This window comes from Sphaerodactylus townsendi, linkage group LG02 (genome assembly GCF_021028975.2).
Source record: "Sphaerodactylus townsendi isolate TG3544 linkage group LG02, MPM_Stown_v2.3, whole genome shotgun sequence".
NCBI lineage: Eukaryota > Metazoa > Chordata > Lepidosauria > Squamata > Sphaerodactylidae > Sphaerodactylus > Sphaerodactylus townsendi.
In genome coordinates, this window is record NC_059426.1 from 146,741,256 (window position 1) to 146,767,807 (window position 26,552).

At 42.1% G+C, this 26,552-nt stretch overlaps 1 protein-coding gene across 6 annotated transcripts in view; it reads right to left on the reverse strand.

Moving 5' to 3' along the window:
- The window catches only part of CEP128 (centrosomal protein 128), a 233,784-nt gene that overhangs the window by 183,428 nt on the left and 23,804 nt on the right, over window positions 1-26,552 (reverse strand). For 5 of the 6 annotated variants that reach the window (XR_007243660.1, XM_048486527.1, XM_048486523.1 and 2 more), the window contains 3 exons: window positions 14,562-14,678; window positions 4,620-4,706; window positions 2,642-2,716 (listed from right to left, as the gene is read on the reverse strand). Coding sequence is in view for 5 of the 6 variants with exons in the window: in XM_048486527.1 (XP_048342484.1) it covers window positions 2,642-2,716; window positions 4,620-4,706; window positions 14,562-14,678 (279 nt within the window). In the remaining variant the exon portion in view is untranslated. The remainder of the gene's footprint in view (window positions 1-2,641; window positions 2,717-4,619; window positions 4,707-14,561; window positions 14,679-26,552) is intronic. The other variant, XM_048486525.1, reaches the window with a different exon arrangement.

Here is a 26,552-nt window from a genome sequence, read left to right on the forward strand (position 1 = left end):
GTTTTCAACTTGGGGAATATTCTGAGACCTGATTCTTCACCTGCCTGTAGCATTGTATTTTTAACATTGTACTGAATAAGAATAATTTACAAGAGACAAGACAGGCAAAACTTTAACATTTCCAAATAACCCCCAGATAATGTTGAAACAATATAAATTTATATAATTAATAGAATATATCACTTTATTCATACAATATATATATATATCCATTTCTAACTTTCTAAGTACCTTACTGAACCATTACTTCATATACTTCTGAAAAGATTGGTCTGCTCTTCATATTTAATTTTATTCCTGTGCTCGATGAACAGACTGCTATGATATGGATGGCCCAGGATAGCCCAGTCTTGTCACGTCTCGGAAGCTAAGAAGGGTCAGAACTCATTTGAATGGGAAAATGTCAAGGAATACCAGCATCGTAATGCAGAGAAAGACAATGGCAAACCACCTTTGTTAGTCTCTTGCCTTGAAAACCCAATAAGAAGTTGCCATAAGTCAACTGTGATTTGATGGCATATTACACACACATGAACAGAGACCATCTTTGTACAAAAAAGGTTGCTCTTATATTTCCTTCCCTTAAGTGCCTACACACTACGATCTTCTCCACTGCCATGCTTCACCAAGATTTCCTCAGCCAGATTTCAATAGATACTACACTGAATATGCCCTACCTCATCTGATCTCGTAAGCTGAGCAGGGTTGGATATGATTAGTACTTGGGTAAGAGACCTGTAGCATAGTCTGTTGGGGTTCATTCCATTTTACTGACCTCATTCTCTTGCATGTATAAAACCACCTGGGACACTGTACAGTTGGACAGAGTGTAAGAACAAGCATTTGGAATGCAGTTGTATACAGTATCTGAAAACAATACTGTTTGAATTGGTATCATTAGTACATGATATTCCTAAAATACAGCAAAACGTAAAGGCAAATCACAGCTATTATGTGTACACAGCATAAAATTAGAGCCTAACCACCAAGGCATATGTAAAACTGCACAATTCCCTTTTCCCTCCCCCTATCAGCATTCAGCATTGTAGCTCAATAAATATTTCAAATAAATAAATATCTCAAATCTGCGCTGCAACATGAAGCGAGAAGAAAAGAAGACTCGGCAAAATTAAGACCAGCCAGTTTGCGATGAAACACAGCGAGGTGTGGTCTGGCTGGCTGGCTTTGCTGCTAAATAAATTACATTGCAAGATGCCAGCAAGGAGATTAGCAATATAAAAGCAGCTCATTTGCACAAGTTATAATTTGCTTGTGCAAAGCAAAAGCCGCGAAAGCAGCTCCAGGAGAGGAAAAAGAAAAACTCCAATCATTCAATTTAGTTCTTCCCAAGGAGGGGACATTTTGTCCTCCTCTACTCTTTCTAAATATATCAAATGCAAACTAAAAAGCCAAAATATTTGGGCTATCATAACGTAAAATTGTATTTTCAAACACCGACAAGTGCAGCAAAAAGATTTAAACTATAAATATAAATTTAAATTGCCTTATTCTATATGGAATATATATATCTGCAAGATATGTGGCTTTAACTCAATTTTTTAAAAATTAACTGGAAACAGGCAATCAGTGGAAGTGGCAATGAAGAGGGAGGGAGAAACCCTTACTGGTAAAAAGGTCCGGATTGCCTTATTTGGCATGGCACAGCCCACTGCTATATAAACATAACTTGTTCCAGGAGTGCCAATTGAAGCAGAGTGAGACACAAATCAATAGAAATAAGAACAGCTTGAGCTATGAAAAACCATGGCCTTTAGAGGTGTTAGTGACAACTACATTCCTTGATCCAGCTCAGAATTTCTGCCTGCCCTGCGTTAACTTCCTGCCAGGCCACTCCAGGATTTTCAACAATCCATGGAGGCCAAAATTTTTTTTCTAGAAGCAGGTTAATTATTTGTTGTGGTAACTCTACGCGGAAAAGGAACATCACCATTAAACTCTGCAGCTGTTTAAACCTGCAGTGTCTCCTGATCCTCGCATTTGCGAGATCATAGTCTTCTGGACACACAACCACCCATCCAGCTATTTGTTGGCAAATACCTGCTTCACCTCAACTTTGAAGGGAGACCCTCCAAGCAGTGGCGAAGCTGCAATAGGGCAGGGCAGGGGGGCACTGCGCCCCGGGCATGCGCCATTGGCATCACGTGGGGGCGGAAAATCACCCCCCAGACTCCCCTCCCAGGAGTGTTGGCAGGGTGTGGACAGAGTGGGGCGAGGGCAGGTGGGGTGTGTGGGGTGCATGTGTTCACGCCCCGGGGGCAGTTTATTCTCCTTCCGTCCCTGCCTCCAAGCTAGTCACAACTTCTGCTCACAATCTTCCTTACGCTAGGATACAAATCGTAAAACGATAAAACCAAAAAAAGTCACTGGCTAAATCTTTGATAGATGGCTGCTGTACTAAACTCATTAAGACAACCAGCATTTGTTACATTTCGCAGCTCTGCCTTAGGACAACACCGTATCAAATGTCATCCCGTAATCAAACCCGGCATGCGTGATTCTGTATGCTTCCCTTATCACACCTCCATTTTCTTCCTAACATCACTGAAGTATATTTGATAGCAAGCTTTAAGAGGCCCTACTGTGAAAGGAGATAGATTTTTCCACTCAGGAAAGCAGTTACCTGGTGGAGAAGAGCTTCTCGGCTGTATTCCGACTGATCCAGTTTCCTCCGGGAGTGCTCCAATTCCTGCTCAAGCTTATTTGGATTAGAAACAGAGATAAAAATTCATTCCATTGCTAGTAATTTTATGAATTATTTAGATACCAATACTTAATACACCCCAGAAGTATTCTGAAAGCTCATTTCTTATTCACTGCTATGCTAAGCTAACCAAATGTCTATTATCCCAGCGGTAACTTCGATCAAATGGTCCAGTTACAGATTCTCCCCCTTCCAAGAAAGGTGTTACACAATGGACTTTCAAGCATATCTTGTTCTTTGTATATTTCTCCGTTTTGGATGGTATTCAGTTGTGTATTGTTTCTCTCCTCAAAGCCTAAAATATGGAAATTGGGGAAAGTATGTAAAAATTGGGAAAAGCATGTAAAAAGCAAAATGATATTGCCAGGCAATTTTTTTTTAATCACCAAGATTACTAGCCAAAATGAAAGACAGCACTGTACAGATTAGTGAAGGAAAGGCTAGAACGAGAATATGTATTTTTCTAAAGTCTGTAGCTCTTAGAAAAGTGTGAGAGATACAATACACAATGCATCTATTGGGTATGCTCTGATACTTGTGAGTTCAACAAGGTGATTTTGTCCTACAAAGCTAAATGTCTTGAGCTGTGTGCAGTCATAAAGGACAGCAAACCCTTTGAATGATGGTTGCGGACCATGCTTTGAAGATAAGGACACCCAAGGAGTCTTCCTTGATACATGATCTGCAACAATGGAACTGAATTCCTTTGTTGGCGTGGACAGTTGCCAGAGGGAGAAATGAGAATCCAGTGTCAATTCAGCCAGCCTAAACCCACTGTCATCAGTACAAAACTGCAAGTTTTTGTTCCCTCCCTTCTTTTGCTTTTAGGGTTGAAGTAGGCATTTGGAAATATAATCTACTTTTTCGTGCCTTATGAGACCTCCCAAAGGGTTTTTAAAGGATGTCACATGCTAATATTTTATCTCATTCCTCTCTGAATCCACTTTTTTCCCTTTGCTCAGAGCAATCTTGTGAAGCAGGTTAAGCTTCTCACACAATTTGGCCAGAATCGAACAATAACTTTCACAATGGAGAGATGGTTTGAACTTGGATTTCATTTTAACCCATCTAAACACTCTTGGATATTGTACCATACTGGCTCTTAGGATCCGGAACCAGAGAAAAGCAGCCAGTCCCAAGTGAGATTGGATAGTGTCTCAGCTAAAAGTATAGTGTCTCAGCTAAAAGTATACCAGGGGACATTCATTGAAAATGCTGGGGGGAAGAATTAGGACTAATAAAAGGAAACACTTCTTCACGCAACGTGTGATTGGTGTTTGGAATATGCTGCCACAGGAGGTGGTGATGGCCACTAACCTGGATAGCTTTAAAAGGGGCTTGGACAGATTTATGGAGGAGAAGTTGATTGATGGCTACCAATCTTGATCCTCTTTGATCTGAGATTGCAAATGCCTTAACAGACCAGGTGATCGGGAGCAACAGCCGCAGAAGGCCATTGCGTTCACATCCTACATGTGAGCTCCCAAAGGCACCTGGTGGGCCACTGCGAGTAGCAGAGAGCTGGACTAGATGGACTTTGGTCTGATCCAGCTGGCTTGTTCTTATGTTCTTATGTTCTTATTTTTTCTTGCTACGGGAAGTCAACTACAGCCTAGTTCTCACAGAAGAGGTACCCCAATGTCTGGGTTATTCCACTTCAGGTTGCTATCAGAGAATCATGAAGAGAGATTATTTTTTAAAAACCCTTTATACAGGAGCCCAACGTGTAAAGAGAAGGGTTCAATCCCAATCTTCTCCTTGATACTTAACTTTCAAAATGCAGGGAAATTTGAAATAAAAGGAATACTCCATCCTGTAAAGCTGCATTCTGAGATATCAGTCCCAACAGAAAGATATCCCGCTATAACATAGACATATTAACAATGTGTTTTCTTACTTTACTTTTTTCATCTTCCGTTCTGAGCAGTTTATTTTTCAAGATGATTTCCACTTCATTAGCTTTAGCATCTTGCTGTTTCAAAGCCTGGAAGGATAGATCAGATTTTTTTAGAAGATTATTTAAAGCCTTTGATGAAATCTAACCATTTTTACTAAGAGTATGTGTGTGTAAAATGCTGGCAAGTCGCAGCTGAGTTACAGCAACCTAGCATGACTTTCAAGGCAAGACACTAACAGAGGTGTTTTGTAATTGCCTGCCTCTGCACAGTGACCCTGATATTCCTTGGTGATCTCCCATTTAAGAACTAACCAGGGCTGACTCCTGGCCCATCCAAAAAGGGGGGGGATCTGCCTGTGGCAGCAGTGTGCAGCCCTGACAGCAGATTTGCCCTTCTGGGGGCAAATGTATCTCAGTGCACCTGCCACTCCTGCCGGCATAGTGGGGGTGGCCCATGGGAGGAGCCAGCGGACGGGGCCTCAGACGCAAGCCACCACTATATGTAGCGTTCCATTCACTTCATGTTTGGGAGAAAAGTGGAGGAAGAATTGCACTTAGTATGAATCCAGAGATAAAGAATTTCTCCTGCCAATTATGTACGCGTTGCTTGAACCAATCCCCATACTACTTGCAAATTTTTAGTCAGAGAGGGCTTTTACTACAGAACATGAACGTAAACTGTTTGATTTTATTACAGATCAGAAAGTCTAATCTGTGACTCAAACTGCACACAGTTAAGGGACTGCAATGATTGCACTTCTCTATGGATTCATTAAAGTATAATTAGATATGTTTTCTTGGTAGCATTTTCTAGCAACAGCTTGAACAAAAAAATATGCACACAACAAACATTTTTTCTTTCATCTCCAAAGCACTCTCACAGTGGCTGTGGGTTGGATCCAATTAACTGCCTCTTGCAGACTTCCTCCGACCAAGGAAGTCTTTCTTCTTTGGACAAAGTCTTAGGAATTCAAGGGTGTAGTTTGGTCAAAACTGAGGGACCAGCCAGGTGGGAGAAGCAATTGTGAATAGAACTATGACGGCATTTTAAGCAGGCTACGAGCATCACAATTTCTTAAATGATCTGCTGCTACACCTGCCTGCTCCTAATCCACCTGAGACATCAACACACTCATTGGACACATGAGTAAATACGACAGCCTGATAACCAGATCTCAGATTACAATGTGAACTGATGCAAAACATGCCAAGTAATCTCTCAGTGCACAAGTACTTGCTGATGTGATGGTGGCCCTCAGGAATGTGAAACAGGTTGATCAGTCCTGATTATGGGAAATGGGGTGTTGCCCTACGCTTCATACCTTACCTTACGGAAACACAGATTTTATATGATTTTTCAGACAAAATATATATTTGATAAATGCTAACAGCCATATATGTGTGGAGCAGAAGTCCAACTTAAAAACAGGCCAACTCTGCAAAAGGAGATCTGCCAGCACACCAATGAAAGGGTTAATGCACTCAGCACCTCTAAAGGCCTCATGGACTGTATCTTGAATACCACACATGGCCATGGCTGCAGCTATGCAAATAATACAGGAACATCCTGCCCTGAGATTGTGGTATCTCTTTGCCTCCTGCAACCATCAACATTTACAATCTTTCCCTCCCTGATCCACTCAAAGCCTCAGCCAAATTTGAATACATGGGCAGAGACTCCAAGAAGTAACTTTGTATAAGTCATTCAAGACTAACACTGATCCAATCACAAGACAATTGGCTCTACTGTCCCGACATTTAGAAGACAATAGATGAGCTACTAATTAGCTCAGCCCAGCGATCCTAGCATGGAAAACCCAAAAGATCCAGGAAATGAAACTTACTTTCTCCCGCAAAGGGGTATAAAAGTACCGTTCACCCCAGACTCAGCGCTCTTTACTAGCTTTAACCTCTCTTGGCCAAGTTGGTTTGAGACATGATATCGTCCTTCGCTTGGATTCACATGCTGGTCATTTGAATCCTTGCCTTCTCCAAGAACTTCTCTGCAGAACTTAGGTAACATATAAGTCCCATGCTTCCCTTCCCAATCTATCATCAAACCTACTTTCCACCCTTTGTATATCTCTTAGAAACTGTGTGTATGCTTCTTTATGCCTCACTGTATGGTTGTTTACAACCAAAACTTATAAATATATTTAAACTACAATTTGGTCTCCTTTGTAGTCTCTGTAGAACATTTCATAAGCCATTTCTGGTATAGCTGTTACAAAGATCCCACCGCTAGACTACTTCTCGCTGCCAAGCCGAGTTATTTCCCCCAGTGCTAAATGTTAAAAAGTTATCATACTGTTAAGCTAGTGTAACAGGGGAAATGGCATCTTTTAAACCTAAAAGAAGTTACAGCAATATATGTAGCACAAGGCGTTTAAACACGTCAACACAAGTTCAGAATGGCTTAAACTACAACCTGACAACCACCTTTGGTATATCCAGCCAGATCTTGCAGTTACCAGTATGGTGCAGTGGATAGGATAGGACCAGGAGCACCCCACAGCTGTGAAGTCACCCACTATGGCTCAACTTAACCTACCTCACAAGATTCCTGGGCTGCAGAAGAAACCATGTACTGGACTCTTGAGCTTTTTGGAGAGAGATTGGTCCAGAGTGTTATGTATATTGTGAAAATGAGCAGATCTATCTGTTATTAGCCTCACAGTGACATGTCAGCATCATCTTTGTGAGCTGCTTACATGCTGGCTGTACATCCTTTTTCTGCACCATTTTCTCAATTAGTGAGAAAAGGAGGGAGGGAGGGAGGGAGGGGAAGAAAAAAGGGCCCATCATCTGGTCATGGCCCACCCATCCTGGGGGAAAGTGTACAGAGGGGGAGGGGCCCATAATCTAGTTGTGGCTCATTCACTTGGGGGCGGAAGGAGAGAATTAGCTAGGGGGGATGGTTAGGAACAGGGAGAGGGAAAGGGGGAAAAAACTAAACCCAAAACTACAGAAGAACTGGGTATCTTGTCAATAAGACATCTTAACCTACAGGTTTGGAATCAATATGCCACCTCACCTCACCTTACCAAAGAAGCACTAAGGATATTTAGGCCATTAAGCAGCAATAACATGAAATAAAAAAAGCAATCTCTCACCTCACTGGTATTTCAAATATGCCATTCCATTTTATTTTTCAGGTACAGTAAAAAGAAATAGTCCATAACTGTATTGGTTTTAATAGAAGCTGGTATATGACAGAATAAAGAATGAAAAATTCAGGATCAAGTCTGCCTCTCCCATATATCAGTCTTACAAATAAGCTTAAAATACTAAGGATGTGAATCACAGAATCAGAGTTGAAAGGGGACATACAGGCCATCTAGCCCAACCCCCTGCTCAATGCAGGATCAGCCTAGAGCAGGGGTGTCAAACTGGGGTTCTCCAGATGTTCGTGGACTACAATTCCCATCATCCCCTGGGGGTTGATGGGAATTGGAGTCCATGGAGGTCTGGAGAACCCCAGTTTGATGGCCTAGAGCATCCCTTCAAGAGTTTGTCCAGCTGCTGTTTGAAAACTGCCAGAGAGGGAAGCTTGCTACCTCCCTGGGCAGACAATACCACTGATAAACTACCCTTACTGTAAAAATGTGTTTTTCCTAACGCTCACCTGTAACTTACATCCATTATTGCAAGTCCTGTCTTCTGCTGCCCACAGGAACTGCTCTCTGCTCTCCTCTAAAAGACAGCCTGATATGTCCATATACCTATATCAGATCTCTATGACCGTGAGAGAAAAAAAACTTGTCAAGTTTCCTGGTCTGACCCCAGGAGAAACTTTGCTTTAATCAGCAAAGACAACCAGACAAATGTTTATTTTGAAACGACTCGCAGTCACTGTGCTTAGTGGTGAAGTGTCAGTACTGGAAAACTTCATGGGCTAAGCAGGACAGCCTGGTAAGCCGTGAGCGGGCAGATCTCCTTCAACCTCAAAGTTGCCCAGTTAGCTGGGAAAGCAATTTGGCCAAACATAGGATGCAACAGACTCCAAAGTACTGATTCCTCCATGCGGTCGCCACCACCATGGAGGAAGTTTTGCCAACCGCACAGAAAGCTGTTGTTCATTTCCACCCAGAATACAGTTTCCACTTTCAGAGGACGCTTTGGGAAAGGAAAACAAGGTGTATGTTTCATATCACGTTTTTATGATGAAAAGTAAAATAATGAAAAACTGGCCGCTGTACAAAAGCAGCCGAACAAAGTGCGTCTTGCTCTCTACCATCTCCCGCTTGGACTGCTGGTCGGCTCAACAATACTAGGAAAACTGAAAAAATACTAAAAAAAAAAACACTACTCAGCCCTCTCCATTCAACCAGTGTCGAATAATTTAGGAACCATGCTGGCAGTCTCCTAATGAATAACGGCTACGATGCAAAAGACCCCAACTCTTGCTTCTCAAATATTAGGGATCATGCTGCTCTACAAACCAAAGGGACTTTCAAAAGCAGCTTGCCATCTGAGCCTGGAGGTCTACACTTTAAAGCAGAAAAGAATCCCACTGACCAGGGACGTAGGTAAGGGGGGGTTGTCGAGTTTAAACCCCACCCCATTGCATGTCTGGCAGGGGTGGGCGCTCCTGTGCACCCACACAGGCACAGCCCGCATCACATGCTTGCAAGCTGCAAGCCAGCTGGAGCCCAGGAAAGAAAGTCTCGCCTCTCACGAGACCTGCTTTGCGAGAGGCAAGACTTTCTTTCCCAGGCTCCGGCTGGCTTGCAGGCTGGAGGCAGGGCTTGAGGAGGCGGGGCCACACCCCCAGGGGTGAATGGGTGGGGGCGGGGGTCTGCCCCCTAATCCCCCTCCCTGAACCCACTCCATTAAAATTCTATACCTACGTCCCTGCACTGGACGTATCCAAACCCTGAGGCATACAGAAAGTAGCTTTTTTGGATCCTAGCCCATGTTTACAAGGAAAGCAGGATCCATCCAATTTGTGGTTCAGGATTTGAATTAGTTTGTTGTACATAATTGTTTGGATAGAAAAAGGAAAGCAGTCCTTTATCATTAAGGTGTCATATTTCAAGGCTTTTTAATCAAATGTTAATGACAGATGCTTTCTCCCCAAAGAGTCTGCTCTGTTATCTAAATACACTCTTCTATTATAAGAGAAAGTGATAATGATGTGGAGTGTTGAATCAAGTTCAGATAAGAGTCACAGTAATTACAATGTCATTGTCGTAGAGCATCAAGAACAACTGTATTCACTGGTATAGTTCTCTAATTAAAACAACAGGAACACGGAAGAATAAATACAAAGGTGCATGGCAGATCTATGGTAATTCTGAAAAAGGTTGTTCTTGGTAAATTCGCAGATTAAAGATTTTTAAGTGTCAATCCCATCAACAAATCTTGAAAATCAAAGACCCATTTTATCCCAGGCAAATTGATGAAAGGCTGTTACAGATATAGAAGCACAAGCCTTTTTTAGGAAGCAGCATCATAGTTTCTTCACAAGAAAATCTCAATTCACCAGCCTTCCTGAATTCTTTGAGAGAACATGTGGGAAGGGATGATTCAACTGACGTCATATTTTTTTAAACTTCCCAAAAGCCCTTGACTTTTTCCAGATTTTTAATAAAGATAGCAGATTATTTTATGAATTAGCAACTGGTTAAAAACAGAAAAACAAAGGGAGAAATGGAAGAAAGTAAACACCAGACACTCCATGGAATTTACACTGGAACTACTAGAACTTGAGTGAATAATGAAGGCTCCAAAGCCACTCAGACCAATGCAATCCCCGACATACTGTGAAGAGCTTCAAAAGGAACTCTCCCAACTATATAAAAAGGCCAAAAATGTAAGGTGAGATTTTTAAGTGCAAAGTGGAACATAGTGGGACAAAAAATCCCAATCATTCAGGTGTAAATATGGTCTCAGCTGGACAAATATCCTAGGTATAGGCCTTCAGGCTGTCATAGATAACTTGCCGAAAATGTCACTTTAAACAGAAGAGAATACAGGGCTGGATCCAAACCAAATTCTCCGCTAACAGAAGGGAAGGTGGAATTTCCCCCAGTTCTCTCTTCCTGCTGCAGACCCCTGATTTGACCCTCAGGCCAATTCTGAAGGCCCCTGCTCCCCAGCAGCAGCATTTCAGGGAGATCAGTGGATCGCAGCAGAGAGTGGGATGCAGTTCTGTTCAGTGAGGGAAAAAATGGAGAAATGCTAAGGTAATATCAGGAGACACACAAAGATACTACGATTAGAGGGCGGGGCGGGCGGGGGTTTGCCTCCCAGGAACATTGAACTTAGGGCAAACGACCCTGTGCCATATTGAGCTTCAGAGTCAACTGGAAATTGAGAAAGTCTATTGTTTTCTAGCACCACTGGAGGCCAATAATCATCAGAGAAAAATGCCATTGTTGCCCTGAGGCTACAGCAGGATGCAAGCCACTTTGAACGTGTATACATGAAGATGTCTTATAATGAGTCAGACTCTTAGTGTGTTGTCTATTCAGACCAGCAGCAGCTCTCCAACATCTCTGTCTGGTATCGCCCTCCCTCATCACCCTTTTAACATCACCTGACTCTTTAAGCTAGACATGCCAGGGACTGAACGTGGCACCTTCACTCTGCCAAACAAATGCTCTAACACGGACTCAAAGCTTGGCTAAATGAATCCTTGGCCAGAACCAGTACTAACAGTTCGGATCCTCAAGTGACATTCCCATTCTCTAAGAGTTAGATGGAAAAGTAAGCAATACTCCATGTGGTCTGTATTTCTCTACTTTGACAAGGTTCACAAAACTTGCACCAGAACAAACCACTACTTCACACATCCAGAAAATATGGTAGGCGCTCAAACAATAGTTGTCCAATATCCCAAAATACAACACATGTTAAACAGATACACAATCTTAATTGCAGGCATTGCCACGATGGCATAAATAAAAATATATACGTCCTTAACTATTGCCACTAAATAGGAGAGGGGAAAAAACAGAATGTTTCCTCAAGGCTTGGAAATGTGTGTGCCGGAATGTATTCAGTCTTGCTGGAGTCCAAGAATGGGAAAACACTGACGCCCAGTGGCCATATAAAGGCATTATTTCCCACCTCTCAAAATATACTGGTGTCAAATATTTAAGGTGAACTGGGAAAAAAAACTTCATCTGGTGTAACTTAATTCATGCAGAAATAAATGAACACTTGACTCAAATGTTCAATGAACCAAGGCCCTCACAATATTACAGAGTGGCATCACTTCATTTCAAAGGTTACCTGTCAAATGTTTTTTTTATTCTGCCAAACCCCTGCAAAAATATTTTCCCAATTCAGGAAAATTCTGCTCCCCCCACCCTAAAAAACCCCCACCACCAACTGATATTTCATTCCACCATAGTTATCTTGTTGCTTCTGGACCTGTAGCAGTGGATGGGAGAAGCAAGGTCAACTTCAAATTTCCCAGCATCCTACTCCTGGGACTGACTGACCCGATCATGAGAACTTGGCCTCTGATGTCCTCTTTAAAGAAGGAAAAGAGGCTTCCCTATTGTAGCTCATTCACCCACATCCACCTGAACACTGCTTCCAGATATTGCTTCAGGATGAAGGATTGGATCTCAGGCACCACATGCACAACAGTACTCAGACTACAGTGCTCCTCCCCTCTGCCACTGCAGCTTGCAGTGAAACCCAAAATGTGGACCTGGAAGGCCCGTGGACCCTCTGGGACAACATAGGGTGCTAAAAGAGACCCTGGAAGGTGATGAGACAAATCTCAGGAGGTTAAAATTTCTCCCTTCAAATGAGCATAAATAAGACTTGCAGAAATGGCAGCAGAGGTAACCTACAGCCAGCTTTTCCGAGATGCTTCAGTGGGAAAATAGTTCACCAAAGGATTTTGTGCCCTTAGAAATATAGTGTGCATCAAGCATTCCACAAGGGCTCCTTCCACACATGCAGAATAATGCACTTTCAATCCACTTTCAATGCATTTTGCAGCTGGATTTTACTGTGCAGAATAGCAAAATCTACTTGCAAACAATTGTGAAAGTGGATTAAAAGTGCATTATTCAGCATGTGAGGAAGGGACCAAAGAGTTGGAGGAAGGGAGGGAGGGATCGAAGCAGGGAGTCTCTTCCCCCTTCTTTACTGACAAGTGGTTTGACTCAAGAAAACCCACAGACCTCCCAATAATGACATTAGGAACACTAAATCAGTCCAATTATCCTTAAACATAGAGTTGAGAAAGCCCCATTTCAAATCTCACCTCAATTATGGATTCACTAATGATACCAGGTAAGTGTCAACTGTTCACTTGTCTGCTATTTATAGCATAATACAGGCTTTCCTTGCAATGCTGGTTTTAAGTACAACCATCTGTAGCACTGGTTATCTCAGTGGCACAGGAAAGTGTGGTGCTGCAGCAGGTCCCATATCACCAGCATGAACACTCAGAAGTTAGCGTAAGATTATAGAATGGATCATACCAGATTCCCCACCTGACTTTGCAAGATTCCCCTCTCCATGACAGACATCATCCCATGTAAGCTTTGTCCACATGGGTCTCACAGTCCCTGGAACAGCTTTTTCGATGCTCAAAAAAGCACTGATTCAACCCTGTATGCAACCCCATATCCAAACCCATATGCAAAAGTCTTTAAAACAACAAAAAGCACTGTTTTTATCTTTAGCCTGACTATGAACTCCAGTAAACTCATTTTTTTGAATTGAACTAATGCAGGCAATATGAAAGGCAGATCCAAGTAAGCAAGTATGATCATGAAACATTTGCAGTTAGCTCTGAGTCAACTTAAAAATCACTGACTCTGAGATTTAGTCAATAATAAACTATTAGTCCTTAAAGATGCATGTTCATATGCAGGTCGTACGTAATACCAAAGTGTGCATTAAGTTCTTGAATCCAGCAAACGGAAAACATTCTCACACAATTTCCAACAATTTGAGAATTTAAGTAGATTTTAAATGCACTTGTCTCCTCTAAACTCTGAGTGATTGTATGCTTTTACCACATAAATTCCGCAATAATTTACAGTAGAAGACAAATTTTTAACCCAATAGTATGTTAATTTAAAGAGCTGAAGACTACTTTCACATATGCTCAAGCGTGTTATCTTCCTTTAAAAAAAACTGACCTCTAAAAGAGACCCATTCTTTCAAACAGTGTCAATCTAAATTAATCCTTATCAGTTTATGCCACACCATATAATCTGTCTAATCTGTGACTGCTTTTTTTCAATCACATGTCTTAAAAGCAACAAAATATGAAATTAAACTTTTCATGTGCTCAGTGAGGGACCACAGTGAAGTCAGAGATGGCAATCCAAATAATAGATCTAGCATTTAAGTAAAATCTCAAATGACGAGGCAAGTATTTAGTCTCCCTGGTTTCCCAAGTATTAGGGTGGAGCAAATTTGCTGCCTGTCTTTTATGCATTTCATGCACTCTTTAAAGAAAGGGTGAAAAGGGCCTTAATTTTCTTTTCTAAAGTGAACAATAGCACAGTTTGCCTCTGCAGCATAACTCTTGTACACTGCCAGATGCCTTTGGCTTCAAGCACAGTTGATTATGCAGCAGTAAGAAACTGGCTACTCATTTCATCATATTTAGGCTTTCAGACACCAGTATTCACAAAGTGGTAGTTAACTCCTCCTTTAATAGTTTAAGGCTTTCATGTAACAGAAATGGTTTTAAAAGGCAGCTGTCTTCCAAAAAAGCAAAAACATTATTTTTTTTAAAAAAAAGATATTTCAAGATGCCCCTTAAAATTTCCCACCTCAGGGATGAGATCCTCTTTTACGTATAACTGGCTGACACTTTACTTGATAGCCTGAGAAAATTGCATTTGCAAGAAAGGCAGTCCCTGACCATAAGCTCATGTAGGACAGCTAAAGAGGGCCTGGCCTTCAGTTCCAGTCTTCACTTTCAGGAGCATAAGAAAGGCTCTTTTTTTGCCATACCTCCTGCAGATGCACCGACATGTGTCCCAGCTGATCCTGGCGTCTTTCTACCATCTGCCTTTCTGCATGGATTTCTCGTTCCATTGCCTGGAGCCTCCTCTCTACGCGGTCAGACACCTTCCAAAACAAGAAGAAAAAGGAAACTCCAGAGAACTGAAATTTGATTAAATGTCATGAAAGGATCAGAGTTGATGGGTGGGGGAGATCAGTTTCTTACAAAAAAAAGATATATTACGTAAAAATAAAATCTGGCACAGAATTTTCTGTTTGCAAAGATTCCAACAGAAGTCTCACAAAATGGGACAGATAGTTGTGAGGTTGGTGGGGCTGAGAGAGTTCTGAGAGAATTGTGACAGGCCCAAGGTGACTCAGCAGGCTTTAAGTGTAGGAGCGGGGAAACAAATCCAGTTCACCAGATTGGAGTCCTCTGTTCATTTGGAGGAGTGGGGAATCAAACCCAGTTCTCCAGTTTAGAGTCCACCTCTCTGACCACTGGGTCTCAAGTTATTACACTGTCAAGTATTTATGCCTATTCAGTGACAGAATGGATTTCACTTGAGGAAATGAAAGCTAAAAACAGATACTTGTGCTCTGACGACATTTGAACTGTACACCATGCTTGGCAGGTCTGTTTTTGAAGACTGTTGAGAAGATTCTGTTGGTTCGAAATCCAGCAGCAAAACTGCCAGCAAGTAAAAGTTACAAGAATCATGTATCGTTTAAAAATCTGCAATGATTTCTAAGGCTAATTGAAAGCACTGGCAATTCCCTGAAATTTCATGGACAGGGACCGGGATATTTGACAGGATTATGCCCTCACACTTACCAACCTTCCCCTAATTTTTAGAGGCCCTGCTCTATAAGGAAGCTTTAGGGACAAGGCCCTTTCTATCGTATCTAAAACTCTTTCGGTACATTTGGTGTACTGAGAGAAGATTTGTTTTTGTTATTTTCCTAGGCTTTCTAGAAGAAGAGCTTCCCTTTTTGTTGTTTTATTTCCTATGGCAGAATTAGTTCTGGGCACAAAATATTTTATATCGATAATTAAATGCCACATTTGAAGGTTTCACCTTTTCAAGTTTTACCTGCTAAGGAACTTCACTGTATGCCTTTTAATTAAAAAAAAACTGATAATTTTTATCTGGGGACATTTTATTGCCTCATGGTTTTATAGAAAATTTGCAAGCCACTTCAAGAGTATTTCCTGGAGAGACAGAGTATAACCGTTTAAAACAAATAAGGTTCTAGAAAGAATGAACAGCCGCTAGTGAAGTCAGCCACTAGCAAGACAGTGTGCGATGATATGATTTTGTTGCTGCACCATCCAAATGCACAAACTGGTAACTGACACAAAAATCTCAACTTTCTTTTTAAGAAAGAGGTTAACTTCCTAACAATAAGTAGACTTGAACATATGTAGGCTAAAGTGAAGCATGCATTCTAGCATGAAATGGAGCTTCCTACCTTTTCAGCACACACACATGCCTTCGCTATTCAGCAGAAGAAACAGAAGCTAGGCAGATACAGACAGCTTAAACTCAGAGTGTCACAAACACACCTTTTCACAAAACAGATCTTACCACTACTACTTCTTCCTGAAGCCCCAGTTTGTACAAGCACATGCTAGCACATGCAGGCAAATCTGTTCCTAGAGTCAGAAAGTACCCATTAGGTCAGTGTGGGATGCAGGGCAAGAGATTTAGTGAGAAGAGGGAACTGGCAAGAGTCATCTCGTGTGAATGGAAGTACCCTTCTGCTGGTGCTAATGGAGTGGTAGATCCCTCTTCTACCTTCTTCAGAAGAACAAGGAGGCCATGTTTAAGCCCAAATGCTCCACCCAACATTTAAGCTCTACTGGGGTGCTGTGTGGTTTCCGGGCTGTATGGCTGTGTTCTAGCAGCATTCTCTCCTGACGTTTCGCCTGCATCTGTGGCTGGCATCTTCAGAGGAATTCAGATCCTCTGAAGATGCCAGCCACAGATGCAGGCGAAACGTCAGGAGAGAATGCTGCTAGAACACAGCCATACAGCCCGGAAACCACACAGCACCCCAGTGATTCCGGCCGTGAAAGCCTTCTACAATACATTTAAGCTCTACTGTTTAAGACCAAATGCTCCACCCAAAATTGTTCAAGACCTTTAAGTATTAGCTTATGTGAATATGGTCTTTCTTCCTTTTGGTAAATTGATTTGAGGGTCTTTTTAACTGAAAAGAAACTAACAGATGGATAAAATAAACCCATTCTCAATATTCGGTGACACAGAAACCAGGTTTCTTTTGGCACAGAATATCAAAAGCTCTGGTCATCACACTATTGGCCGAAGTCATCTAAGGAGATCTACACGTAGAAATTTTTGCACATACAGTTGTTGGCAGGTTCACCTGGGCATCTCCCTCCACCTTGCAAAAGTTCATCAAAACTTCACCAGAATGATGCAATGCCTCTTTTTTATAAGAATACGACAGGCCACCAGCCACCCACAAGTCTGACTGAACTGGGGCCATATAATTGTAAAAAAAAATCATTTTTTGTGAAACTACTTATATTCTCACACACAATTGCCAGGACTCTTTACCATCATTCACACTTACACAAGAGATTCGGGTTGTTATAGTTTCTTGTTTCAAACAGCAAAATTAGAATTAATCAGGGAATGCTCTAATATGATCAGAAGAATTATTTGCTGTATTTTTCCTTTGCTTTATAAAGGCAAAAAATGCCTCACTCTCACTTTAAGAACTTGCAGACACTACCCTCTAGTGGTCAGCATAATTTAAACATGTTATGCAAATATTCTAAAAAGTATTTTTTTAATTGTGCATGTAAGGGTATACTCACACAAACACACACATATATATGCAGCTATTTTTTCTTTCTCTTTACAATAGTACATTTTTGACAAGGCAATACTAATCACAGAATGCTAAAATTGGATCCAGAATATGTTCACACACTGTGTTCTACGATTTTATCACCTTCATCTAAGGTCTGGTAAAAAAATGATAAGTTGTTCCCATTTTGGTTAATAGCAGGACACCAGATAAATGCCATCTTCTAATCTGGAGAACCAGGTTTGATTCCCCACTCCTCCACATGAGTGGTAGAGCTTTATCTGGTGAACCCGATTTGTTCCCGCACCCCTACATTCCCGCTGGGTGACCTTGGGCAAGTCACAGTTCTTCAGAAATCTCATAACCCCTCCTACCTCACCAGGTGTCTGTTGTGGGGAGAAGAAGGGAAAGGAGTTTGTAAGCCCCTTTGAGTCTCCTTACAGGAGAGGGGGGGGGGGGTTATAAATGTCAACTCTTCATTTTCTTCTACATTTCAGACATAAATACTTTGTAATAAATATATTCTGTCTAAAAATTCATTCAGTCTTGGATATAAAATGCACACAATTACTCAAAAGTTCACAGCACAGCGACATATCTTTTGCCTTTGGTCCAAGTAATGAACCCAACAAAATAGATTTCAGATTTTTCCAAGTCCCAAATGCAACAACTTCACAAATATACTCAATAACCGTATTCCCCAAAGTTATCATTGTGGGCATCCCAACTGCATGTGCTCATAATCTGCACCTATATTTTCTGCAACTATCAGTACAATCCTAGGCAGAGTTACAAACTTTGAAATCACTGACTTCAGTGGATGTAGAAGGGTGCAATTATGCTTACAATTGCACTAATTTATCTGTTCTAGTCAACCACTGAAGAGCAAGTTATCATTATCTAAGTAGCTGGAGCAAGCACAAAGCATCCATGGGAAATACACTATTATCTATAGTTTTATCTATTCTATTCAGCCTTGGAAATGTAAGATACCATTAACAAATCATTCTTCCATTGAACCTCCTTCCACACAAAGAAAATTAATCCAGTGTCTGGAAAGCCAACTTCCATTCCTCTGGTTTTAATTCCAGAGTAAAAGTTCTTCACAATCATTATTTGATTGGACTATCAGACAATGTGTAAAGTAATAGGCCTTCCTAAGCATGATACACCCTGAAATCCTCCTTTAGAGGAAGCAGAAGAAAGATCAAGAGCAGGTGTATCAAACATGCAGCCCGGAAGCCAGATCTGGCCCCATGAGGGGGTTATCGGGCCCACAAGCCAGCTGAGGCGAACCCACTCTTTGATCCTGATCTGCCCTGGCGAGCCCAGTCCAGGCAGCCACCCCAACCCACCATGGGCTCGCAACTCCAGGCAGCTACCCCAACCTGCTGCAGGCTCACCAGTCCAGGCAGCCACCCCGCCCTGTTGCCAATCTGGCCTGATGAGCTTGCTGTGGGCTGACCAGTCCAAGCACCCACCCCTCTCTACTCGCAATCTGTCCTAGTGACCCACCACCCAGGGTCGGAGCGAGGGGGAACTACACCCTACGCCCCTGCCACGCCCCCCACCCCAGAATGCCACACCATGCCCTTGTCATGCCCCAGAACGCCCCCGCTCCTGCGCACGCCTGGTGCATTGCGCACCCCCCCTTTCCCCTTGACACTACACCACTGCCACCACCCCCATGCCAATCTAGGCTGGCAGTCCTGCTGCAGGCTCACCAGTTGAGGCAGCCACACACCTAGTGGTGATCTGGGATAGCAAGCCTGTGGTGGGCTCACCAGTCCAGGTAGCTACCAGCTCCCTACCAGTGCCAACTACTTCCTCCACAGCCAATTTGGGCTGGCAAGTCTGCTGCAGGTTTGCCAGCTAAGGCAGTCATCCCCTCCAACCCTGGTATGGGCTTGACAGCCAAGGCAGCCACCGGGCCCAGCCCGACCAAGTTACTTTTATGTCACATCTGGCCCTCGTAACAAATGTGCTTGACACCCCTGATCTAGAGGAAACCACGGTTTTGAAATAGAAGCACAGGAGAAGAATATGGCCAACACAAATATTGGAAAAAGCCCACACAGTGTGCAGGGACAGAGCCCCTATAAAACAATAGTGTTAGTTCAGCATGCTATTCAGTTGGTGGTAGGAGCAATCTAAAGGGGGACTTCATCTCCCATGTGATTAAGAATTCTGATTAAAATTTCTTATTTTGTTTTAGAAGTTGAATTCACATTATTCAGGGACAAAGATGCATATTTCAGTTATATACCTGCCCTTGACTTTTGCAGGCTGCTTCTTGCCACCCTCAGGTCCAAATCTACCTTGCAACAGATTCATCTTTCTAACCCACTTTCCATCCCATTCATGATCTTTCCAAGTTTAACCGGGGGTAGGGGGAAGCAACACCAGTGGAACCTGGGCTTTCTTAGTAGCCTGCATGACAGCAAATAAATGGCTTATACAAGCATCCTATTAACATCCTATTCCATGGAGAAGACAAACTTAGGGTGATGGGGGAATAGGAGGGATGGAATCTGAGCTGGTGAGGCAGGATGGAGAGAGAGCGAGAGCAAACTGCAAGGTGGGAGAAACAGAAAATGCACTAGAACTGGCAAATGCCTAAGCAAACCATGATTCAATGACTGCCTGCAAACTGAATTCTGATTTCACAAACAAACTGCAGGAATGGCTTTATGCTACAACTGAACCAACCCACTAATTCAAAACTATAATGCTACCGCCCAAAAACTTTCTCCTTACCAAGATGCTTAGTGGTGATTTTTTTTAAAAAAAATCAGAACCAAATAAAACACTCAATAAAAGAGGTGTATGTGATAATATAAACCTTGAAACAACTGGTGTTACTCTGTAAGTACCACTTATTTACTTCAAGTGGAATGTTCTCTGCAAGAATGACGCAAATTGTATTGTTGAGGAAGTCCCTACTTTTTCTTTTTTGGAAAAGAGAGTTAAAGGTCAGGGAACAGATGATTAATTTATGATTGGTTGTTGTGGGGTTTCCAGGCTGTGTGGTCGTGGTCTGGTGGTTTTTCGCTCCTAATGTTTCGCCCACATCTATGGCTGGCATCTTTAGAGGTATGTCATGGCGAGATGTGTTTCTCTCTGTAATCTATGATTACTGAAGGTTAATTTCCGATTTATGGGAATCAAATTACTTCTCAAATAACATTAGATGAAAGGCTTGCAAGCAATATTCTCGCAAAAAACAAATTATTACAAGTACTTAAAGGCCTGTATGCTAGAGTCAAGGGCAGTTAAAAGCCTAAGCAGCTGTAACAAAGCAACAGTGCTTGTGTAAACTGAAAACACGATCCATAGTGTGCAATCAATGGGGATTTCATTCAGAGAATTAAAAACAGGAAAATCCCCAAATGCCCCCAAATGCGAACATAAGAATTGGGAGGAAAGATTATATTTTAAACACATTTACATATAGCCATGGTCTATACATAAGAACAATGTTGTACTTCTCACATGTGCATGTGCTCAACTCTTGGATACAGATTTCTGGGTTATTCTGCTTGGACAAAGCAATGTGGCAAAAGCTGTACTTTTTAATGATATTTGCCACCACACACGGAGAGGATTCTGAAAACTTCTTAAGGAATATACAAATGTTTTTAAGATCACCAGAAATTTTTTATTTCATTCAAATCATAGCTCCCAACAAGACAGTTTCAGAGGGTAGCAGCGTTGGTCTGGAGAATGTTAGATTTGAGCCAAATAGCACTTTAGAGACTGTACTGGACCACCCACGCCTCCTATATTTCTTCAGGCAGGAAAACCACTTAATCAGTTTTTTCCCGCATTTTTCCCTTCAGGGACTGAGGAGCTTCAGAATGATGGTAGCATAAGGTAGAAAGCACTTTCCCTCAGCCCTGTAGGCAAAGAATACCCATTGACCTTTATTTTCATTTCCAGGCACTCCCTTCACTAAGGCACACTAAAATAAGTATACTGATGCAGAAGTAAACTTAAACAAGAACACAGATTTATTTAACAAAGAAGATGGAAAAGAGAAAAATAATAACTTGGAGATGGATGGATGAGGCAAATAAGGCAGGAGGAAAGAGAAATATATACATTAATTACACAAGAGCTTGGCACAGAGGTTTAGCGTTTTTGATTTCTTCAGCACAGTTTTAAAATTATTCGGGCCGTATCTGCAACGTGGCCGCTTACTTCACTGACGGACCTAGAGCGCCAAAAAAGGTGCCCCCAGGCCGCTACCGTTAGCTGACGAAGCGCCGCTAAGCTGCAACGCGCAGCAAGCTGGGCGACCTTGAGGCTCCTTCCCTCCCAGGGCGGCGTCAAGCCGCCTAAACAACAACCCTTTAAAGCGGTTGTTGTTGGGGAGGATTAATCTTCCCCTTGGGCGGGCTGATGCGAACTTCAGCGCCGCGGGGCGCTTCCTGCCCCATGCTTTACTGTGTCTCCCTAAATTAAGCCTGTAGAGGCGTCGCCAGCCCGCCCACACTGTCCTCCGACCTCCAGGGGGTGGAGGCGAAGCGTGGGCCTGCGACGCCCCGAACTCTTCGGCACTCCTGGCGGCTGCAACCTGAAAATGAAGTGAAAGCGGCTCCCGATGCAGAGCCGCCCTGCCTTCTGCCGGCCTCCCTGTTGCCTGCTCGCACGCTTCCGTGCCGAGCGCGTTCCCGAATCCACGCCGGCCAGAAACTCTACGCCCGGCGATTGAGGCGCGAGGTGGCCCGTGGCAAGAAAAGCGAAGCCTCAGATCTATAGTTCAGCTTAGATGTTGGTTTCATAGTTGTTATGAAATTTGTACAGTTCCTTTCTCTTAGATGGTACTGGCTTATGGTTTCTACACACAGGGTCCTAATGTAGGCTCAGTACTTATACACAGTACTCTCACTCAGTCCTCCCATTAGAAAAACCCTCAAAATTAAAACAAACTCTCCACTGAGGTAAACTTAAAGTAAATCCCTATATCCCTGACCCACTGGTACACTGGAATTCTTTTCTATCTGGAAGATATTCCTGTCCTGGTTTATATGACCATTCCACTTGACCCTCCAGTAAACTTTTCCCCCAGTATACTTGGGCTGTGTATAATTGCTGTCTACCAACACTCAGGCTGATAACTCTTAGCTGCTCTGAGCCCTTCGGGGATAGGGCGGGGTATAAATACAACTGAAATTAAAAAAAAGAAAAAATAACAGTTCCTGTGACACAATTTGACAAAACTATTCCCTCAGAGATGTTTAGTTTCTACTCAGTCAAGACAGACAGTTCTTAACAGCAGGAACGTTAAAAACCCAAGGCCTCTCAGATTGTACTGAGAGAGAGTTAACATCCCCCCCCCGCCCGCATCATTCAGTTACTTGACCAATCAGAATGCAGAAGGCCACAGCCAATCAGGTGGCTCCCCTGATCCTAGGCTTTCCATGCCACACTCAAAAGGCAAACAAAACCTTTGCTTAGAACTGTACTTTAAATTACATTTTTTCTTGCAGCCCATCATAGAGACCAACAAGATTTTTGAGGTATAAGAGCTTCAGCAATTTGAAGTTCTTGGTATCCAGCAAAGGGAGCTTTGACTCCCAAAAGCTCATACTCCAAAAACCTTGTTGGTCTCTAAGGTGCAACTGGACTCAAATATAATAGCTCCCTGAAAGGTGTGCAAATTGGTTCCCAAACTTCTGAGTGCCATGACAGAAAGCTTAATGGATGCTGGGGGGAAAGGAAAAACATTAGAACAAGGTACCAAATGGCAACATAACAGCCAGACCTCCACAATACTTCAACAAACTAATCAAACTGTTCCACAGATATGTGGAACTCGCATGCACCACATTTCAAAAAGGAGCAACATGCATGCATTTCATCACATAGTATATCAGGGTAAGCAGACACGTTGGTTGTACTCTTGTTGCAGAAGTTGTAATTAATTAAACTGATTGAAGACATGAATATGCTCATATGGGAAGAGTCACTTCACAGAACACTAAGAAAATGAAAGAAAAAAGTTCCCTGGACACGGGAAAAGTCTAGTCTCTCACACAGAACAACCAATGAGTATGTGACAAAATTGGATTGCCCTAAGTACATAAGAAGAGTCTGCTAAATTGGACCAGCATTCCATTTAGTCTAGCACACTGTTTCACACAGTAGCCAACCAAGGCCAAGGGCCCTGTTGTTACCTCCCAGCACTGGTATTCAGAGGTTTACTCCCACTATATATGGAGGAATCCTCAGTCACTATCTATAGCTAGTAGCGATTGATGAAACTCTCCTCCATTAATCTGTGCCTAACCCTTTTTTAAAGTCATCAATATTTGCAGCCAATCTCTGCTTTGACAGAAGCAATCATGAAAGGCCTATGTTGTTTACTTAGAGACAGCACTCCCATGTGTAGACTATATTAGCCCTTTCCTGACACGTACTAGTACATACTACCCTGATCTTTCATCTCTGTGGCTACCATGCTGCCTGAAAGTAGCTATACAGAGATTTGGCATTCACACACATGCATCTGTAAATACTATACAAAACATTGATTTTCAGCACTTGTTGGTCTGTGTACTGAAGATGAAAAGTCATAAGTTGCCCCTTTCAGACAACACGATCACCCTGTGGACTGGAAGTTGCTGGCCTCCTGGTACACATGAACTGCAAAGTCCGAAAATGGCAAATGTGGGAGCTATTCATTGCAGCCTCATCAGGATCACAAGCAATTATTGGTTGCCTCTTAGCTTGAAGAATTAATATTTGAAATCACCTCAGTCAGGAGAACTAAAAGGTTAATTAAAGAACTAAGATTTCAAATATACTTAGTAAACTATGTTCTCTGTATGCTGTGTAGCTGTGCAGACACGTTATTGGTGCCATACAGATTATGGCGGCAGCAGGCAGGGGAGCTCTGGCAGAGCTCTCTCAGGTGGCCCTGTGCTGCTCAGTGGTAGGGAACTTCTGCACAGTTCCCTACCTCAGTTAGAGGGACTATTGTTGGTAAAGATTCATTCCAACACGGGTTTATCATTACACTTATGCAGTATGAAAGTTCTAGTATAGCTTACAAATATTAAAAGTCAAGAATCCACTGAAATTAATACTGAAACACAGTTGCTACTTTTTAAAAACAAAATTGGTATAAATCTACATTTTACATACACAAAAAAGACAAATAGGTGTCCATATAGAAAAGTAGAAGAAAAGAGCAAGATTCCAGTGGCACCTTAAAGACTAACAAAATTTCTGTCAAGATATGAGCTTTCGTGAGTCATAGCTCATTTCTTCAGATATAACTAGAATGTGAATTCATCTCTCCTTAAGCAGAGAGGAGTGAATTCAGACACATGGAAAGGAAAACAGATCCTTAAATAATGATATAAACATACTATTGTGTGGCTATTCAGTATTATTTCTCAATCATCTATTGATTGAGTCAGCAGCTGTATATGAACTCAGTTTCCTCTTATAAATACATATCCTTCTAAGATACATACTAAGCAATTGAACATAATTTCTTGGACCTCTGAACAGGCCATGTTTCTTATTTAGTTCATTTTCCCTCTTCCAGCACCTTGCTTATGGGCACCACAACTGTACTGTTAAGAACAATTTCTTGCAATCAGATTTGTTTTAAAATTTAAAAGACATTTAATGTGCATATTCACAGATCAAGGCATAGTCATATTCATTGTCCCATTCACTGTTCTAATCGTCATTTTCCAGAATCAGATACAGATGGAAGAAATCACCATAGGGGTATCACACATAACCAACCTTTCCCCCAAGCTAGCTTTATAACTATTCCATAATATTCTATGACACTGATTTGCCATCTTTTAACTTTCCCTCACGTTCAGACTGAAAATCAGGATCTCTAAAATAAACAGATATTTCCAAATCTCATGAAAGATTTCACACTCAATATTTTCATCCTAATTCATCAAATAAGCATTCCTTTTCTTATAGGAAATGACAGCCTCTTATTCAAAGTTGTCAAGTTCTGATAAATATTTTATCTACTCTGTTGTACATTCAAGAAATTTAGTATTCGAAGATACTGGCAAAAAGAGACTTTTTTGTTAATCCAGTATAAGAATTTTTTTAACATTATGAACATATAAGCCTACCTATCACATTGCTTCTATTATTACAAGCATTACTGTGTGCCATCAAGTTGCAACCCATATGTCAACCCCTCTTGTGATTTTCAATGCAAGAGATGAATAGAGGTAGTTTACCACTGTCATCTCTGCAACCTTGGTCATCCTTGGTGGTGTGTCATCCAAGTAACAACCACAGTAAACCCTGCTTAGCTTTCAAACTCAGGCTACTCTGGGCTATTCAGCCTACTAGCTATCCCATATTTCACATACTAATCAAAAATATCCAGATGTTTATCTAATAGCCTCTAACAGCCATCACCTTTGGAAACTCAGTTCATTTTATCTTGTATTTATTTAATATTTCCAAGACTGTATTGATAGGAAATCACGATTGCAGATTTACCACAGGCTGTCTTTGCAGCTGCAGGGCACAGCACCGACCAGGAAATAAAGTTAGAGCAGCCGGGTCAGTATTCTCCCAGCTGCTTCTGTTCTACTTGCATGCTGCCCGGAGCTGGGCAAGCCTCACCCATAATATCTACTAGGTTTTGTGGGGTGGGCAGCCTCCAGGGGTAATGGAGAAACTGAAGCATGGTACAAAGCTGTTTGTGTCATGCCCAACCCCTCTTTTATTTAAGGCCCTGTATCCAGTCTTCTTTCAGCAGGCCTATTAAAGGAATCAGTTTCATTTATTTCTTTTTTCTCTCACCAGTGCTCCAAAGATCCCTCAATAAAGGCATTGAAACTTCCATTGAAACTGCCAGGATTTGGTTTTTGTTACAACAGATTAACATGTAAACTCCAGTAGAAGAGACTGAATGTTCAATCCAAAAGGGGGGTGGGTGGGTGGAGGAGAGCCGCATTGGAAGTGGAATGACTCCTACACCAGCATCATTGCCATCAGCACCATGCAAAGTGGCACAGAAGCAGGAGCAGAGGCCCTTACCTCAGCAGTGGGGTGCCCAAGGCTCCACCACACCCAAATCCAGAAGTTTGTCCCATGCCACCACATCTGCACTACTGGGGCCTGGGCTGGCTTGGATGGGGGCATTGCCAGAGGCAGAGC